The following is a 19,862-nucleotide window of genomic DNA, read 5'->3' as shown; positions in this document are numbered from 1 at the left end:
GCTCAGACCCCACAAGGTGTAAAGGTCTGAGCTTGAATCAAGCAGCCCCACTGGAGTCATTGTGCGGGACTCCACCAAAATTGCAGTGTCCTCCAGACACTCTTAGTCATCTGGACAGTCAAGTTTGGCAGACAGTCATGTTTTTCCCCACACTGCACCACAAACAGTAGGTCACCTTTAGGGAAAGGATTAGGAAGTCTGGGACACAGGAGGATTGAATTTAGGCCACCATAAAGTGGAGTGTAAGACACTGGGACCCAGGGTTTACAAACCCAGGGTCTGCCAGCTTGAGTTCTACTAACCCTAGGCTTACACTGCAGTGTAGACCTACTTTTAAGAGGCCTGATCCACTTTAGACTAGGCTGGTGCAATATTAATGCCTCAGATCTCTGCTTTCAGATTCCAATAGGTTGTCTTCAAGCAAAACAGACCAACAGCCAAGGCAGAGCACAGCTGCATGCAACCAATTGTAATCAAACAAGTCCAGTTTCTGTATGTTTTTTAAATATCCTGAGAACCATCTAAGATGCTCAAATGTTAGCAAGACTTCAACTCTCTTTGGAAGAGCAAACCTTTTCTAAGCATAACAAATATATCAAACACACAGAAATACTTTTAAATACATTTAAAGTTTGGGCCTTCCAATGTTGAATGTGTCCACTTGGATTAATTAGGGCCAAAAATAATAACTGCATCCTACACAGCCTGAAGGACAGACTAGCATTGAACTCGGGACATAAATTGAGTTTATCCAATTGATCCTTACTTGAACTTTACAAATATAATTAGTAAATGTAAACCATTGAATGAATATTTACAAACCCTAATTAACAGAGCAACAAAAAAGCAGCTTGGCAAAGTTATTGATTTATTCTATCAATCTGCTATCTAGTCAGATGTTACAATTAAAAACACACTTTAGGGCAGGAGATTTTTTGTTATTTGTTAGGGTTGTCTGGCACCCACCAAAATAGGGTCTTTATTCCCCATTGGGACTTCCGTATGCTCCTGCAACAAAAATAATAAAGCTGCCTTTTGCACTAAGACATGAGCAGAGATGTGTCCAGGTCAAAGGCTGTGTCTAGACTACATGCCTCTGTCGTCAGAGGCATGTAGATTAGACACATAGGCAAAGTCAAATGAAGCCGTGATTTAAATGATCGCGGCTTCATTTAAATTTACATGGCTGCCGCGCTGAGCCGACAGACAGCTGATCAGCTGTTTGTCTGCTCAGCGCGCTAGTCTGGACGCTCCCCTGCCGACATCAAAGCCCTTTGTCGGCAACCCCGTTATTCCTTGTGGGATGAGGTTTACCAGGGCTGCCGACAAAGGGCTTTGATGTCGAAAGGGGAGCGTCCAGACTAGAGCGCTGAGCGGACAAACAGCTGATCAGCTGTTTGTCGGCTCAGCGCGGCAGCCATGTAAATTTAAATGAAGCCGCGATCATTTAAATCACGGCTTCATTTGACTTTTCCAAAACAACAAATCTACATGGCTCCGTCGACGGAGCCATGTAGTTTAGACGTACCCAAAGGCAGCATATTGATTGTTTATAAACACCCCTTTCCCTGAGTGGATGAGAAGACAGTCAGTTTCTCAAACTTTTGTCTGCTCTCTGGGTCCACTATTCTCCTCTCAATAGCAAAAGTTCTTTTTCTGAGTGTCAAAAATATAAATATTGGAGGACATCCTCACCCCTGCTCAGGCCCTTGCACTCCAGGTGAACAAGGCAGAGAGATGTTAAGACACTAACATGGTTGGGTCTAGCCGGGTGAGAATTCCCCTAGGGCAGGAATTGAGGATAGTCACAGGCTCTTGAAGACCACCTTGCAAATCCTGGCATAAGGGTGAGCCAATGCAGGGCATGACAAGGCAGGTGGGGGTAGGCTTTACAGATCATAAGCCACCCTGCTGCTCATAAGCAGAAAGTGACAGGCTGCTGAAGGCTGCCTAAGTTACTGGTCAGGTTCATTTTGCACCCCAAACAGCCCAGAGTTGGAAAGGATGAAAAAGTTGCTGTAAGTCACTTCACCCTCCCAAGGCTTCCCGAGTTGTGTGCTGGGTGTTAGGGGTTGTCCTCAACACAAACTGCATCTGTGCTGCTGCGAGCAATGCAGCAGCATCGATTTAATGGGTCTAGTGAAGATGTGGTAAGTCGATGGGAGAGTGCTCTCCTATTGACTTAAACCACCACCACAAGAAGCAGAATCTAGGTTGACAGGAGAGTGTCTCCTATTGACATAGCATGGTGTAGACACTTCTGTACATCAGTGTAAGCTATGTCAATTTATGTAATTTACGTCAACTCCCAGCATTAGTGTTGGCAAGGCCCTAGAGAAAGAGCACAGAATCTCACCCAGTGTATTTAATCCTCTCTAAATTTCAGTGTCCATACTGCTACAGGGAGTTTGTGTGCTTTTGTACCTCAGCAATGATTTATTTCAGGGGGACTCTATACAAGGGTCAGTATCAGCCTGCACAGAGCTCATTGCAGAGTCTGGATGGGTTCATGGAATTCATCATAACAGTAAGGATGATCAAACTGATGAGAGGGACGTGGAATGTGAGATTTAACAAAAGACTCAACTTACTACATGCCACATGGGGTTCTGCCAAAGAAACATGTGAACTGAGTTGAAGTAAAACTGCCTTTCCCGTGAGAAATTGACATGACCTGGTGGTCATATTATTAAGTGACCTACTGGACAACAAAGCACCTTTTGAAATTTATGGATCATGAACTCTTAATTAGTTTATGGCAAGAGCAGAATGGTTCATAGTAGCAAACAAGTTCCCCCATGGTCAACTAGATAAGCAGGCTCTTTATTTTCAGGAACACTAAGCTTTATTTATTTCATATATATATATAAATATTTTACTCAGAAGCAGTAACATGGCAAATTTGTCTAGGTAGTCATGAAGATATTTTGGTAAAATTATCCTGCAAATATATCGTTTTAGTGGCATTTCAAAAGATGTTTTAAAACTCTTTAAAAAGTTCAAATATAATATTAAAAATGATGTTTTATATATTTCATCATATCCTTTATTAACAGTAGAAAAGGAAAAAAACTAAGACATGGCATGTTGCCAATAATCTGAACAGAAATAACCTTAGAAGAAATGTTTTTTTTTTGTTTGTTTGGCTGTTAACACAAACTGGATTTGTGTGTGATTTTTCAGATTAATTGTTCAGTAATAAATACCATGTCTTGACAGACTACATGAGTAAAAATGAATTCTCTTAATGTCCAGTTTTTAGCAGCTGCTGAATGTTCAGTGATGCACAAGGCACACTTCTATGGGTTCTCTACATTTTTATTGACATAAAAATCTTGTCACCACATTAAAACTTTATCTGCATAGTAAGAATTTCTTCCACTATTATTTACAGAAAGGGCTTTTAGTGCAAAAACAGGAAATGACGTACTAGCCCCAGCACTTCTAGCACATCTCTCACATACGTTTGCTAAACACCAGAGAATCACTGGACTACATCTTCGGCCGCCAGCCATTAATGAATTGCAGTATTTTCTTAACCTGCAACTTGCTTAGCTTAAAGTCCTCAGAAAGGATCTCTTCTGTAAGCTGAACCAGTAAATTGCCATCAATCTTCTCTGTAACAAAGAATGATATGACATCTTCTGATAAACCAATAAACCTCAGAGATTTTGACACTTCCTCTATTGAAAGCCCAGAAAGGTCTGTGGGTGGTTGCCAAGGAGAGCCATCACCACAAGACCTTGGTGCTAACTGAAGGTGTAGGGGGGATGAAAAAGGATAAGAAACAGAGAAAATGTCCGGCATGCCCTTTTTAACAGGAAATTGATCTTCTGAGAGGTCTGGCGAACCAGTCTGAGATTCTTCCTCAGCACCATCTATTTTCAGAGGCAAAGGACATGTATTTAGAACGGTCTTCTCATCATTGGATTTTGGTGCACGAGGAGGTAAGGCAGGGCATGAATGACTCTGCTTTGCGTTGCTGCCTGCTAGATTTTTCTCATCAGTACATTCTAAAGAGTAGCTTGCTGACTTTGGACAACTGGAGAAGGTGCTGCTGAACTCTGCTGTTGCCAACTGAGCATACCCAGCAGGGAGTTCACACCCATCAAAGTCAAAAGAAAAAGGAGCTGGACAGTTTCTCTTTGGTGTGCCTGGAGTCTTCTGCCTGGGATAACTATAACTTCTGCTTGGATCCAGCAGAAAATTGTTCTTATTTGAGCCCTCAGCAGCTACAGAAAAATGGTTTGGCCAGGACAACCTAGAAGGCAGAGTTTCAGCAGATGGGCTTCCAAAAGTTATCTTGCTGTCAGGCTCTTTTGATTCAGTTTTCATCATGTTGCAAGGGTAACAAGAAATAGGGACAGTCTCAGTTGGATTTGTTGTATCACCTTCTGTGATACTGCTAAAAAACAAAACAAAAAAGATAGTTAATATGAAGACATGTTAGTATTTAAGCTATGTTGATATTTAGCCTTATAAACCAGGAGATGGGAATTACAGAAAGTAAGAACCAAGCCAGAAGAACTTTTAACATCTGAAAAGGTTCATATAAGTTTATTATTTTGTTAGCCGTTGTGCACATTTGCATGTCTTGGCACTAGCCTAAATGAGAGATGCCCAAGTACACAAGCATATCATTAGAAAGGCATCTGGCCTGGTTCTTCCAATTCAAGTGAAAGGAAGAAACACCAGAAGACTTGCAAGAAACTACATATTATATCTCAAATATCATCTATTCTGCTGCACCCCAATCTAGCTTCTTATACCAAACACCATGGTATTGGAGCACTTCTACAAGCTTACATAGCATCTTCTAATACTGTATTTTATTATTAACAGTAAATATTCCTATTTACTAATGGTCCCAATCAGAACTGGAATCCCACTGTAGTGGGCAAATAATCCAAGCCTTGAAACATTTAAAATTGCTACAATACTCTGCCAGACAGGATCAGTGCTTTATGTCAGGGCAACAATACAGATCAAGTAAAACAATAACAATAATGAAAGTTTGCTGTCATATAAAATCCATTTAAATTTGCAGGTGCCTCTTCCTTTCAAGTGCACTCAAGAAAGCATAGTCCTAACTGGTAAATTAAATTCAAGATCAGATAATTTATATCCAAGAGTGCTGGAAGGATTTAAGAACTGAGCAGTGCAGTTGCGAAATAAACTATGTAATCTCCTATTAAAATCAGGCATATAATAGAGGACAGCACAGTAGCAAATGTTTTAGCTCCCTTCCCCCCCTCCCCCCCCCCGTTAAAGATGTTTGGGGGTAGTCCTAGGAATGACAGACCAGTAAGTCATCTTTTAGTAACAGGGACACTGGAAAGTTAAAATGAACAGGATTATTTACAAAATACCTACATGTACAGTAGACAAACAAGCACAGAAGTGAAAAGAGTTATCTGAATCTTTCATATATATAACTAGGTTTTAAAGGACTGGATTTTTATCAGTAAATGCCCATTTTCCCCATATATACCCAGATGAAAAAATGTTCCATCAATAATAATCAAAATTAATGGATAATTAAGAAAAATGCTACTTGAGAAGTTTAAGGCTATTTCCTTTACATGATGTTGACTATTTGTCTTGTAATGGTTATAAATAAGGCCCTACTTGAACTGCTGGAAGATCTTCAATCATGGCTGAATTGCAGACAAAACATGGCAAATAGTGGAAAAGTGATAACAGACAATGTCAATTTGGAAAAGTCAGAGAAGATGTATCTGTCTAAGAAAAAATTTCTGGAACGATATTACACTCAAGTATTATGCTTTATCTGCTAATGTTTTTAATACCAGATATTTTGCTGTCATCATATTATATTCATTAAAAAAAAGTGACTGGCACAACCTAAAATTCAGAAAACTAAAAGTCTCAACACAATTGCTGTAGAAAGGAAAAGTCAGGCAGTATAAAGATTGGGACAGAAAACAGCAAAAATACGATGGCATTTTATAAAGGTATTGAGTGCTAAGACAGAGTGGAGAAAATGGCTGCAGAGAGCCAGCTCTGCTCACTGATTTAGGATCATGCCTCCCTCGCACACATTATAGCTGCACAGAGGTAGCATTAACTTACACCATTGGAGGATCAGGCACAGCGGAAATCCTCCTCAGTGTTCCTCCTCTCTTCTCCCTATTCTGCCTCTGACCCCCTTCACCACCTCTTCTCTGTGCACTAGATGTAAGGGGGTGGGGGCAGCTAATATAGGTGGCAGGTTTACGACAGGAGAGAGCACCCCTGTACTTCAGGGTCATTTTCCACTGTTCATCTCCTGCTGTTTTAAGAGCATTTAGTGCCACTTAGGCTATGCAAAGTGGTCTCAGCAGACAAGGGGCTGATAGCTATTCCGGACCCCCGAGCAAGATGCTGGGGGGCCCAACTCTATGAACCCCGGAGGGGCAAGGCCTCTGGAGGAAAGGGCGGGGCTGAGGCAGCCAGCCCTCAACACCACTCTGACTGTGGCACCTCCCCCCGCTCCCCCAGCCCTCAGCACTGCTTGCAGCATGCTGTATGGCGCTCCAGCGGCAATTTAAATGGCCCAGGGGTTCTGGCCAATGCTGTTGCAACTGTCACCCTGGGCCTTTTTGAATTACCAGGCCCTGTACCAGTTGCCTTCTTTGCGCCCCAGTTTCTCCCTGCTCCTGCCCCGTCAGCAGGCCTGTCAGCAGAAGAGAGAATCCAGCTCAAGGCCAGTCTAGGTTAGAGGGATAGTTAGTAAGAGAGCATGACAGGGGTGTACAAAATGCACACGACAGGGGAAGTGGATTCCTTACTTCTTTTTACTTTCTGCCACGATACAAGAACAAGGGACTATCTAATGACCTTTTAAAAAATGGAAATAAATTCACTGAAGATGTTTATTAATACCCTTTCCTACCCACAACAAACAACCCAGTTGGAACTCAGTGCCACAGGGCTTAAAGGGGTCCAGGATGAGATCTTTAGATGTGTATATGAACAGTGAGAACATTCAGTTGTTAGATCTGTTTTTTGAAATGGGTACATCCATCTTCATGCTTAATGGCATATACTGACTTCTAACAAGGGAAGTCCAGGAGAACAACTATGGGCTATTCATAATTTGCCTGCTGCATGGTTCCCAACACTGGGACCACACTACTAGTCTGAATTAGCAAGGTAATTTCAACATAAATTAACTTCACAATTTACTACCTGAACCTTAATAAATATACTTCCATAAAAATGTTCAAGAGCAATGTACAAAACAAGAGTGATGATAAAAATTTTGCTAGGATATTAAAATTAATTTTTTCACAGAGTAAAGGTTGCACATACAAGCTACATGTAGCATTCTCGGGCTTGCATTTTTAAGCCACAAAGTCTTAACATTCTCTTCAAAGGCTGTGTTTTCAATTGAGCATTATATAGAATTTTATGTGATTGCCCTAGAAACTTAGGACAGATTCTCTATCTTGTGCCTTGCATACCTCTGATAATGTATGCAATAATTAAGAAATAATTTTCACTTACTGCAAAATAAACTAAGTTTCAGCTTATATAAGTTTGCTTTCCTTTGAATATTTAAAAAAGAGCTACTTTGCCAAGTTAATCCTTAACACAAAGCTGTGACACCAACATGCATCATATATTGACAGGAAAACGTTAAAAAAATGGTCATAATAGTTTCAAAATAGTCTGCCAGAACAGTTAAAAATATCAAAGTTCATAGACAAACCATGGTAACTATAGAGGGATGTATTTTAATTTAAAAGCTCAAACACATACATGTTGTGCAGTCCTGAAGAATAGTAGGACAGAGTAGGACTCGGAGAGCGAGTCTGCTGCCGGGCTGGTTTGCTTGTGCGAGGAGGAATGGAAGGACTGGTGGACAAGGGCTTTGAACTTCGAGGTGGAACAGGTGGAGCATTGAGGAGCCTGCATTCCTCTCTTACCTATATTAGAAAAGAACATTTAGCAAATAGCTTAAGAATCCTGGCAACACCATTCTGCGACAGATGGAACCTGTAAGTTCAGGTTTGTACCTTGGAAGGAAATAAAAAGGAAGGAAGGAGAAGAAAACATTAGCGGTAAATAATACATCATTGCCAAACAGAAGATCTCTGCCTTACGGAGACAATTATTTACATGAGGTTTGCAGCCAGGTCTTATTACTGGTGTATGTTTTCAGGCTCTTATTTCCCTAGTTTTATATTTGTTCATTCAAGAGGAGCTAAGACTGAAATGTATTTAAAGGAAACTTTAAGTAGCGTAGAAGTTTAGTCTGAATATTTCAGGTATTGAGTGTACTTCAGGTTAATGAGTCATTGAAATAATCTGTTTGCTAACACAGTTTAGTTACTTGTAATGTTCCTTCCTAAGATGGGAAGTGAAAATATTTAAATAGGGTTTAATGCTTTAGGACAGTTTATGATTAATACTGAGAAGGCCACCATATCCTGGGCTAATTCCCACCTTCTATCACTCATGATACTATATATATTTTTGTTAGTCTCTGCCACAGGACTACTCATTTTTTTAAGTCACAGACTAATACGGCTACCCCTCAGACATTTCTGCTACTGTATGTCCTACATACCATAGGATGCATTTGATTAACACTCCAGAGCAGATGTATTAGCACTATGGAACTGAAACACGCTAGTTAGGATATCTGACACTTGATTTTGGTTGCCATTTTCACTTTTTGCAGCTTTCTCTTGCATTTTTGATTTAGTGGTCTTCATGGAAAATATGCAGAAGTTTTTTTGCCAGCCAGCAGAGGGCGCATAGTAATCAATTGTGCCTTCCTTGCTATCCTTAACCACTAAAGTACAAAAACTTAAACAAAGAATAGTCTAGTACAGTGTTTCTCAACCTTTTTTTTTTAAATAAAGTACCCCTTTAAAAAAGTACCCCCCCATACCTACAGTTTGCAGACACACAACATTTTTTCTACCATTGCAACACATTTGTTTAAATAACAATCGTAGCCGGGTGGGCGATGAAATTTTTGGGTGCAAAAAGTACAAAACTTAAAATAAAAATTCAGTTTTCTCCAAATTTCAGTTGTGTTGATGTACCCCCCCAGACTTCTCTCAAGTACCCCTAAGGGTACTTGTAACCACAGGTTGAGAAACACTGGTCTAGTAGCACCTTAAAGACTAACAAAACATGTAGATGGTATCATGAGCTTTCGTGGGCACAACCCACTTCTTCAGATGACCTCATGATACCATCTGCATGTTTTGTTAGTCTTTAAAGTGCTACTAGATTATTCGTTGCTTTTTAAGTTTTTCTAGTTACAGACTAACTCGGCTACCCTCTGAAGCCACTAAAATACAAACACCCTGGTTGACCTAATACTAGGTCTGCCCGATAACTAATATACCCTTCTTCTCAGTCTTCACTGATTCCGCCCAATGGGCGTTTAGGTTTATAATAATAAAATAATAATAATAATACATGTCATTACAGATATATTATAGTTTGGGTCTAACAGAGAGTTCTTGATTTTAGTTTTACCAAAATCCAGATGTATTTTAGAAGCCAAGCATTGAGAGAACCTATGTAACCCCTAAAAGTGACTCATCACACTATATTATATGTACATTTACAAATGGACATAAATATTTTTTCTTCTATTTGTGGTGTCAAGTGAAAATGGACTCAAGCTCCCAAGCTCAAAAAGGGAGTTGGAAATAGCTAAAGACTCAGTGTTTGGGACCAAGGGAAGAGGGAAGAGAAAGAGAGAGAGAATTCAGAGAGTAAGATCACCACCACTTATGTAACACAAATGGACTAAAGTATGAGGGAGAGAGCCTGATAAAATACAAACTCATCCTGTTAAGGTGGATTTCAAGCAAAAGAAATATTTGTTACTCGTACATATTTGTAATGACTCCTACTACAGGTAATATTTGGCCCTTCATATACTGTATCCAGTTTATTTTAAATATGTAACTGAGCAAAGGAAATTCTCCTTTTAGATAGACACTGGATTTCTAAGTTTAGGAACACTGCTGAACTTACAGCAACACTGTAACATGCAATTAGCGTTTAAAGTGATTTAATTTATTTTAAAAAAAGGAAACTTGCAATTTACTTTAGTGTTTCCTCAAATGCAGCAACCCTTTTAATACTTATGTAAAAAAGGAAATCAGGGACGGGGACATTTCAGTACATTCCTTTCTCAATTCAGGGAAAGTTAAAAATCACAGGAAATGCCCAATAGCATGAAATGCTGAAATAAATCTGACTCTAAGGACTCTTGCTCTCTCTAAAAAGTTGGAATCAATTTTACCTACATTTGTTATTGAATTGAGGCATAAAACTCTTCAACCATTTTAGTGCTGTTCCCCCCAAGAATGCCTAGGGACTTCAAAAAACGAAGTCAGACTAAGCAACATTAATATGGCATACTATGGAACGTGCCTTTGGGGTCAGGGACAGGACATTCAGTGCAGTTCATTGTACATACGGAGCAGTTGGGGTTACAAAATTTTTTACTTGAAAGAGCGTGAGAGATTGGCACAATGAAATACGCTTAATACAGGTCACCTACATCATCCTATGTCAAATTCAGGTTAAAGCCACAAACAATAGTAGTTTGCTGTCTCAACTTGTTCACATCACAGGACCACCATAAAATACCTGGGCTCAGCTTCCATAAAACTTAGCACAGTAAGAAGTTGGGACTGAAAGTTACAGGTTAGACTGATCAGAACTTGGGGGAATACTTTCACTAGGTCCGGCTCAAATTTCATGAGCATTAAAACGGATTAGGGATGTGAACATGTACCCATGTACCCAGTTTACCAATTACTCTAGGCTCATTGGTTAACCTTCATGGTTACACGCAGCCCCCTCTTGCCTCTGTATCATCTGCATCATACTTTGAAGAACAACAGTTATAGGTAGGTAACCACTTTTTATTCTCTCATTTCTTTTAACTACTGGTCAACAGAACTGGTCAAATTAGCTAGTTGCATGTGTTTGCTTTGCTAGGGCTAGACAAAATAGCTTGTTTATAATCAGTTCTCAAAAGTCCTCAGGAATCCCATACTTCATTATTTCAGACCTGCCACACTCATACTCCAGACCAGCGGTTTCCAACCTTTTCCAGATGGGGACCCATTTTGATAATTCAGGAAGAGTTGGTGACCCAGGGCAATTCAAAAAATGTGTGAATGGCTCCTTAAGAGCCTCCTGGGGAGATACCTGGCGATTCTTTGGAAATGTAATAGCGACCCATATTTGGGTCCCGACCCATAGGTTGGGAAAGCCTACCCCAGACCTTATGCTGCAGAGAATTAGGAATCCATGATGATTCCTGATTAAGAGTCGTCCCCTCCCTTCAGCCTCAATACCTGAATTGCCCACCTGCAGCACAATCTTTTACACTGGACACCTGGCTGCATGCAGACAGATACTCTACCCTACCTTTTTAAAAAGTCACAGTGTAAGCTCGTCTTGCACTGAACTCCATGCTGACAGCTCTCTGTGCCTGTACGGAGCCTTATGGCCTATAAAGGAGATCCACCCACACGGCGGATGGCAGAATTGGACGTATGTCAAGCTGTGTTCCTGAGGCTCAAACCTGAGGGCACACTTAAGAAGCTGGGTGTCATGATTATGAGGGTTAGCCAGCAGGCTGGGGATTAAGGGGTTAACTACACCTAGCCAGGTGGAGTGACCAATAGGAATGTAGGTGGGACTTTTCAAACTGGGACAAAGGAATTTGGGTTTTTTCTTTTCTCCTTTTTGTCTCTCTGGGAGTTCTCTGCAGCTACAGAGAGGGACAAGCATGTCTATACCATACTCAAAGAGGCTCTGGGAGACAGACCCATAGTCTCATATAGACAACCACCTAACCTCAAGATGATTCTTACCAACCACCACAGGACATACCACACTAATACCAACCCTGGTACCTTCCCTTGCAACAAACCCCGTTGCCAGCTTTGTCCACATATTCATTCTGCTGATACCATTATTGGACCTAACCAAGTAAGTTATAAGATCAAGAACACATATTCCTGCGCATCCAGAAATATAATCTATGCTATCATGTGCCGAAAGTGTCCGTCTGCTATGTACATTGGACAAACATCTCAGACACTTCGCCAAAGGATTAATGCCCACAAAACAGATATCAGACAAGATCACAAAGAGAAAACAGTTTCTTGCCACTTTAACCAGAAAGGACACTCTCTAAATGACTTAGCCACCTGCATTCTGCTACAAAGACCTTTTACATCTGCACTTGAAAGGGAATCCTCTGAACTGTCATTCATGTTAAAATTCGACACTTATCACCAAGGACTTAACAAGACTTTGAACTTTCTCACCCATTACCAAGACAGTTTCCCCAATTATCACCTGTAATACCATTAACTCACAAACATCCCACTCTCCCTACCTTTAATATCAGCAATTCACAGACACTTACCTTCCTTCCTCCCCCTTCCCACCCCCCCCGCATCCCCCTTCTGTTCTGCAATGTGATTTGTCCTTTTCATATTCGTTCATTTTTTTTAATTGTATCCTTTGGTATATATGGTTGTGACTACTTTCTTCCACTATTTGATCTGAGGAAGTGGGTCTGGCCCACGAAAGCTCATCATCTAATAAACCATCTTGTTAGTCTTTAAAGTGCTACATTGTCCTGCATTTTGCTTCTCTCTCTCCAAGACACCATTCTTCATTTTCTGTAAGTAGGGTAAAGTTTAGGTAGTTTCGTTAGGTTTTATTGTTTTATGGATTGGGTATGGGATCTGAGATCTGGCACTGCTTAAAAGATGTTTTGGCTTTTCTTTGTAACTAAGTTCTAGGCCCATGGAGTTTCTCCATGAGTATATTTTGTTACCTCCCTATCTAGTCATTATGTTTGCAACAGGAATATTGTTGTAATAATAAAAGTTCTTTCTTTTCTTTTTATTAACCTGGCAGTGGTTAATTGTGTGCCTTGATTTTTATTTTAGGGGTAAGATTTCCCAAATGATCTTTCCCCTGATTTCTTTATCAACATTTGGGTGGTGACAGTGGAAGTTTTATTCCCAAGATCTAGGTTTTTAAGATTTTGGGGGGAGTTTGATACCAAAGCCTGGTAGATAAGGCTTTGGGGTACACTTGCTGGCCCCCACTTCTGCATTTATCATGCCAGAGTGGGGAAGGAGCCATGACACTGGGCACAAACTGCAAACTGGCCAAGAGTTCTTATACTTCAATTTCACCAATCACATGTCCAGTGTAAACTCCTCAGGCAATGACCATAGCAACTTAACCATGGAGTCATAATCAGTCCCCTTGGATACTCCTGTCTAGCTTGTCACCTGGGCAATCTGACTCTGTGATAGATGGTCCCTTACACCAAAAAAAAATCACAACAGTATTCATTTTACTCCCAGTCCCAAAGGACTAGTCACTTATCCCAGGTCAACTGTGCCCTAGATCTCACATCAAAAGATATTCCTTGCGGCCAATCCTATAATATATTACCTAAACCTTTATTAACTAGGAAAAGGAATAGGAGTTATTTACAGGGGTTATAGCAGGGAAACATATATGAGTTACAGTCTCAAGTTTCAAAAGGTAACAGAATTTTCTTTGATAAACCATTTTCTAATATGTCCGTTAGTGCTAGCTCGGGCTAAATCCTGGAGATCTTTTGCCTCGAAAGCCTCGCCCTCCCCAGTGTCCAAACAGCATAGAGATTTAATTTCTTTTTGTTATGGGTTTTGTTTGATTCCCTTGATATGAGCTGTAGTTTGGTTGATGGAAGCAATTGACTGTGCACATTTCCTCTTCATGGTGGGAGGATTGCAATCAAGGAAGTCTTTTGTCCTCTGATGTTCCACAATAATTAATCTAGTGTTCAAAGGCCTTTGTTAAGCAGGAAATAACACCTACTACTGAAGACTGGTATTTCACACTAGTTCAGTGATACTCAGACTAAAGTTTGTGAGCTGCAAGTGGCTCCTTAATGCATCTCCTTCACAGACGGCTCTTTGCAGCTCTCTGCAGCAAATATTAAACCAGGGATGGGCAATTATTTTTGATGGGGGGAGGGGGCCACTCCAAGATTCTGGTAAGTGGTCAAGGGCCACACTTTTCTGTGGAGGGGATGTGGGGTTAGGTGCAAATGGGAGCTCAGGGACTGGGGTGCAGCAGAGGGTATAAGTGAGGGGGAGTTTGAAGGAGGGGATCATGACCTGGGGCACGGGATTGGGGTGCAGGGTCTGGGTACAGAAATGGATTCTGGTCTAGGAAAGGGGTGTAGGAGGGTCTGCAGAGTCTGGGAGGGAGTTGTGACCTGGAGGGGGTACAGAGGGTTTGGGGGTGACCTGGGGCAGGGCTGAGGTGCCAGAGGCAGGCTGTGGCCGGGAGGCACTTATCTAAGCAGCTCCTAGCCAGAAGCCCTGCAGGACCCTGAAGTAGGCTGCCTGCCTACTGCAGCCCCAGGGTGCTCAAAATGGCTTTGCTCTGGGTGATGGGGGAGAGGAAGGGCTTGCACACTGCCTCTGCCCCCAGCAAAATCACTCAGCCAAGATTCCCTCAAAGCTGCTCCACAACAGGGCCCCGCAGCTGCTTAATGATCCCTGTCCCACCAGGTGCCCAGGACTCCGCAAACAGACCTGCCTGGCTGGGGGAGGAGTACTTCTCCCTCAGCAACAGCAGCAGTTGCCTGCAGAGCACAGAGCAGGGAAAAGACTGGCTACCGGCTAGGAGAGATTTGCTGCTCTGTCCTCAGTAGGGAGCTGCTGCTGTCACTGAGGGAGAAGTGCCCCTCCCCCAGCCAGGCAGCACCAATCGCGGAGCCCTGAACCCCTGGCTGGATGGGGCTCATTAAGCAGCTGCAGAGCCGTGCTACCGCACATCTTAGAGGGAACCTTGCTCTCAGCTCCTATTGGCCGTTTTTGCAAAAACTCCTCCTTCCCCCCCCCCCCCCCCGACACCTGGAGCACAAAGACACAGGAGCAGTGACGTGGGGCTGCTCTGAAGTGGCTGGCTAGCGTGTGCCTGAGGATCCTGGCGGGGCAGTGCATGGGCTGGATCCAGCAGCTTGGCAGGCCAAATCTGGCCCACAGACGGTATCTTGTCTGCCCCTGTAAGTATTGTGATTTCATTATTAACAAGTCAGAATATTTTTACTTTGTTGTTAGCCAATTGTAATTGATAAAGTAATGATTCTTCGTCATTTTGCTGTGAGATATCGATATAGACAGTAAATGAAACAATTAATTCACACTACTGTGGCTCTTTTGGGTAATGTGGGTTGGTGATGTGGTACCTGAACCACTGTGGTTGGAGTATCACTGCACTAGTTAATGCTTCTCTCCTGTCTGGTAATTTACAGAGGATTACAATGCACACACTGGGATATAGAAATTATAAATGAGATTAGTGCATGCGGCAACTTATATGCATTCCATAAAATCTAAAACACATTTTTTAATTCTAATACCTATTTTAACAATGCTAACATAGGTGAGAGAGACAGGTTCCAGCTATGTATGTGTCACTGTTCAGTTGAAAGCTAGGGCCTTGGCATAAAAAGGTACCTGGTTTGCCAGAGTTTCAGTCTACAGACATTGTAACTTCTTGGGGTAAAATTTTCAGAAGCACTAAGTGACATCAGAGCTTCTGAAACATTTATCCATGACACAGAATATAACCCATCTACAGTTTTAAAAGTAAGATAAAAATCATGGCTAAAATCAAATGAACAGGGGTCTCCGCTTGAAATACATCAGCGTTTCCTAAATATATTTTTTCAACGTTTTTTGTTTATACAAACTTGACTTGTTCTTCACAGGCTTAAAAAATAAAAAAATCAGAGAATCTATCCCGCATTAAGTCTTTTAGGACTGACAACTTCCTATTTATAGGCCTTTATATTGAGTTATTTGTTTTCACAATCACAATTTTTCTAATACAATGTTTAGAAAATACATTATAGTGTTTTCACAAAGTATTAAAGTCTTTTGATAATCTTGTAGATGAAAAAAGGTCAAACTTCTAAATAGTTAAATGTCACACAAGCTTTTTTCCCCTTTTACATGTATATTATACATTTTGTGTATTCAGAAGTATAAGCATTAGCCAAGTTTGATGGAGAAATACTATGGAATGTCATTTTAAGGGAGTGATGATAAAACTGTATGTTCACTAGCAGCTACTGAACTCTATAAATACTATTCATGGAAATGGAACAAACATCTTTTCAACCCTCGCACACTGATGAAGTCAGTAGGTGGCTGATGTTCTTTCTAAAGCTATTCCAGAAAGGAACAAAACTGATTCTAATTAATTATCTGATGTATGGAAACACAAGTTTTTGTGAGGTTGCACTCAGCCCTGTCTGAAAATGTATATTAATAACTTTATCAGAAATTGGTTCCAATATACTAAAAATCACTTACTTTGCTCAGCCACAAATTATTCACATACGCCTTGCTAAGACAGACATCACTAAGACACACTTTGAAGAAAACTTTAAAAGGCAACATTCATGGAAATATCAACCAAACTCAGTCGTACTAACCCAGAATAATACTGAATTAAGGTTTCTGTATTTAATGTGCTTTTATTTAGCACTGTAAAATACCAAGTTTCAGAGTAACTGCACACTGTTTAATAAGAAGTGAAGTTCCAATCTACCCTGTTCCTATGGATTTATGTTCTTTCCAGGAAGCTCATTTGACTCCTGTTTCGAATGCAACAGAAGCTGGCATGGCCACTTGTTTTGACAACGTATGTTGCATTGTCAAGATACTTTAATATTGCATCTCCAACTGTCTGTCAGTGCAACTCTTGGGGTTATGTTTACAGACTATATAACGCTGCAGTTCCAGCTTGAGGATGGGTACTGATTTTCAGGAGGGCCTCATCCTGGCACTACAATTCTTTATATGAACTTCCCCGGCACTGTCACTGCTCCCACAGTTTATAATGTATTACCACTATGTGCAAGTGGATATGTATATTCTCAGGTGTGCATATGCAAAGGGTTTGGGGATGGAGAGGTTGAATGGGGGGAGAGTTTGGGTTCTTTTTCAGAAGGGCTGCGTCTAGATTGGCATGATTTTCCGGAAATGCTTTTAACGGAAAAGTTTTCCGTTAAAAGCATTTTCGGAACAGAGCGTCTAGATTGGCACGGACACTTTTCCGCAAAAGCACTTTTTGCGGAAAAGCATCCGTGCCAATCTAGATGTGCTTTTCTGCAAAAGAGCCCCGATCGCCATTTTCGCAATTGGGGCTCTTTTGCAGAAAACAAATCTCAGCTGTCTACACTGGCCCTTTTGCGCAAAAGCTTTGCGCAAAAGGGACTTTTGCCTGAACGGGAGCAGAATAGTATTTCTGCAAGAAGCACTGATTTCTTACAGTAGGAAGTCAGTGCTTTTGTGGAGATTCAAGCGGCCAGTGTAGACAGCTAGCAAGTTTTTCCGGAAAAGCGGCTGATTTTCTAGAGAAACTGGCCAGTCTAGACACAGCCAAGATGTTTAAATTGGGTAAAATTTTCTTCATTAGTTAACCTTGAAAAGAGGTTAGAAAAGCACCTAGGATAGGTTTAAGGCATTCAGATTTTGCATTAATTCCTAAATCAGAGCCTGTTGGCTAAGAATGTTTTTTATTTTAAAAAACCTTTAAGAAAGTTGCAGTCACAGCAACCCATCTAAGATTATCATCTCCGTCCAAGCCTATTTAAGGAGATTGAGGGAGCCCCTAAAGTGTGAGGCCCAGAGGCAGAAGTATCTGTAGCTTCACCTCCCTGGATTTTTAAACAAATTCCAGGGGAGTATTAGAAGGGGGAATAACTACTACAGAGTACAAAAGTAATCAAGCCTTATAAACTAAGAACTCTGCAGGGATCCAACGTGAAATGTAAGCTCCTTTTAATAAACAACACTTTCGCCTTAAAGAAATCCAGAATTAGCTCAAGGCATCTGTCTTCACTAAAACCAATCTATTACTTGCCAAATTTGGAATTCCTAGGCAGCTGTTTTAGACACATGACTTTTGATCAAACCATGTTTGTTAAAAGTCTCAAAAGCAAAGGTCTCCTGGACTTCTCAACTCTCTCTCAAATACCTTGCCCAGTTTGCCTTGAACTTTCCTAAGAGGCAGAGGGGAATTTACCCAGGGATCAAATTGGTCTTGGTTTGGTAGGTGCTGGAATTGAGGATGATTTAAATATACTCCAAAATATAGCCAATCTTATAATGGAAGAGAAAATAATCTACAGTCATTTTATCACTATTAATAATTCACTTAAATTTGAAACTATTAACACAAGATACACATTGAAAATACTGAAGTATCACTGTGTAGCAATCTGTCTGAATTGAGGATGGCTTCACAGTATTCTGAATGGAATCATGTCCAACATACTTCAGCCACAAGAAGCTTGAACAAAATGCGAGGCATTGAAGGAAAGGTATAATAGGAAAAGCAAAGGGATCATTTAGGATCTGAGAATCCTTATGTGTAGGAGCAGTAACTAATGCAATATAAATCCAAAAAACCCAGAAGGGATTAACTGTTAGTAGTTAATTTGTTTTAAGATCAATCCTACGGTACAATTTGGTAAGGATCAGATTACAGTACACATTTCTCCCTTCCTTTCCCATCTCAAGATTGGGTCTTGCCCAACAGTCTTGACAAGAACACTCTCAGTTAAAAATAAATAATTAACACTGACTTACAGCTTCTGATTTGGGAGGCACTGGAGGCGGAGGTAGGGAAACATCTGAAGGTTTTGTTGCTGCTGCTAGCGTTCCAGGTAGAGGAACAGATGCTGTACCGCACTTTGATCGGAAAGAACTTCTGTAATTATCACATTTGGTTTTTTCACTTAAAGAGCGAGTAAGAGGCTGATCGTTGGGCTTCCCAGACTCTTGATCCAGCCACAGTTCTTCATAAGGGAGTTCTGATTTTGCAGGTAGAAACATTGATTCTTCACTAACTTCAGGAAAAAGGTAGTCACTGCTACTATCACCAGAGTCCTGATATTGAAGAGCATCATGAGGAAACAGGGCCCATTCGCTACACAAGTCTCTGCACCCATGAAGGTTCACCTCACTATTTCCATGTAAGTTGTTTCCATAAACGCAAACTGACAGCCGGTGAAAGGACTGCGTTAGTTCATCCCGGGCATAGCTGAGAGAACTGGGCACATGATTGTGCCCAGTACACCGACTTTTCTTAGGGCTCTTACAATCTTCATTCCAGTCCGTTTTCACATCTCGCACGGCACGGGAATATTCATCTATGTCAAACTGTTCCTGGCAGATATTGAACCAGTGCTGGACCAAAGTTTCATGCCATAGCTCTCCTTTCACAAGGCTTTCTGGGAGGCTAAACTTTGGAAGAGTCAAGTGCAAGGGAAAATGCATTGGAATAACTTTGTTACCACGTAGCACACAACAAACCACCACAGTCTTGGTTTGAATGTTGACAAATTTGTATCTGTGCCCCTCACGGATAAAATGCAAGTCATAAGGGTTTCTTGGTGTAGGGCTTGGCACAGTTACATTAACAGGCAACCTTGTTTTTTCTACTATATTGCGAATTGTATGCTCACCTTCTTGCATCTGTAGCTCAAGTGGACTGCGAGTGCTAAATCTGCCCTTGCACTGGAAAGGAAGGCTAATGCTTTCATTGGTCCTATGGTTCATGCAGATGAGACATGGCATTTTGCCTCTGCCCAGTTTACTGATGGAATTAAGTTTCCCAATTTTTTTGAAGATGGTGTTGAGTCGGGACTTTTCCTTGGAAGTTTTTGCATAGAGAATTTCCGCTTGTCCCATTAAAGTGAGCTCATCCCCAGTGCACAGGGTGATATTATAAACCTCTGTATCTTCATTGCACTCACCTGAAGCCAC

The 19,862-nt window shown here is 41.1% G+C and overlaps 1 protein-coding gene across 7 annotated transcripts in view; it reads right to left on the bottom strand.

Moving 5' to 3' along the window:
- Positions 1–3,297: 3,297 nt before the first annotated feature.
- The window catches only part of GAREM1 (GRB2 associated regulator of MAPK1 subtype 1), a 143,266-nt gene continuing 126,701 nt past the window's right edge, over positions 3,298–19,862 (bottom strand). For 5 of the 7 annotated variants that reach the window (XM_075920763.1, XM_075920764.1, XM_075920761.1 and 2 more), the window contains 3 exons: positions 18,684–19,862; positions 7,765–7,931; positions 3,298–4,405 (listed from right to left, as the gene is read on the bottom strand). In XM_075920763.1, coding sequence (XP_075776878.1) covers positions 3,493–4,405; positions 7,765–7,931; positions 18,684–19,862 — 2,259 coding nt within the window. In that variant the 3' untranslated portion in view covers positions 3,298–3,492. The remainder of the gene's footprint in view (positions 4,406–7,764; positions 7,932–18,683) is intronic. The other 2 variants (XM_075920762.1, XM_014568785.3) reach the window with 1 other exon arrangement.

Source organism: Pelodiscus sinensis, chromosome 2 (assembly GCF_049634645.1).
Source record: "Pelodiscus sinensis isolate JC-2024 chromosome 2, ASM4963464v1, whole genome shotgun sequence".
NCBI lineage: Eukaryota > Metazoa > Chordata > Testudines > Trionychidae > Pelodiscus > Pelodiscus sinensis.
This window is presented reverse-complemented; position numbering and strand designations above follow the sequence as displayed.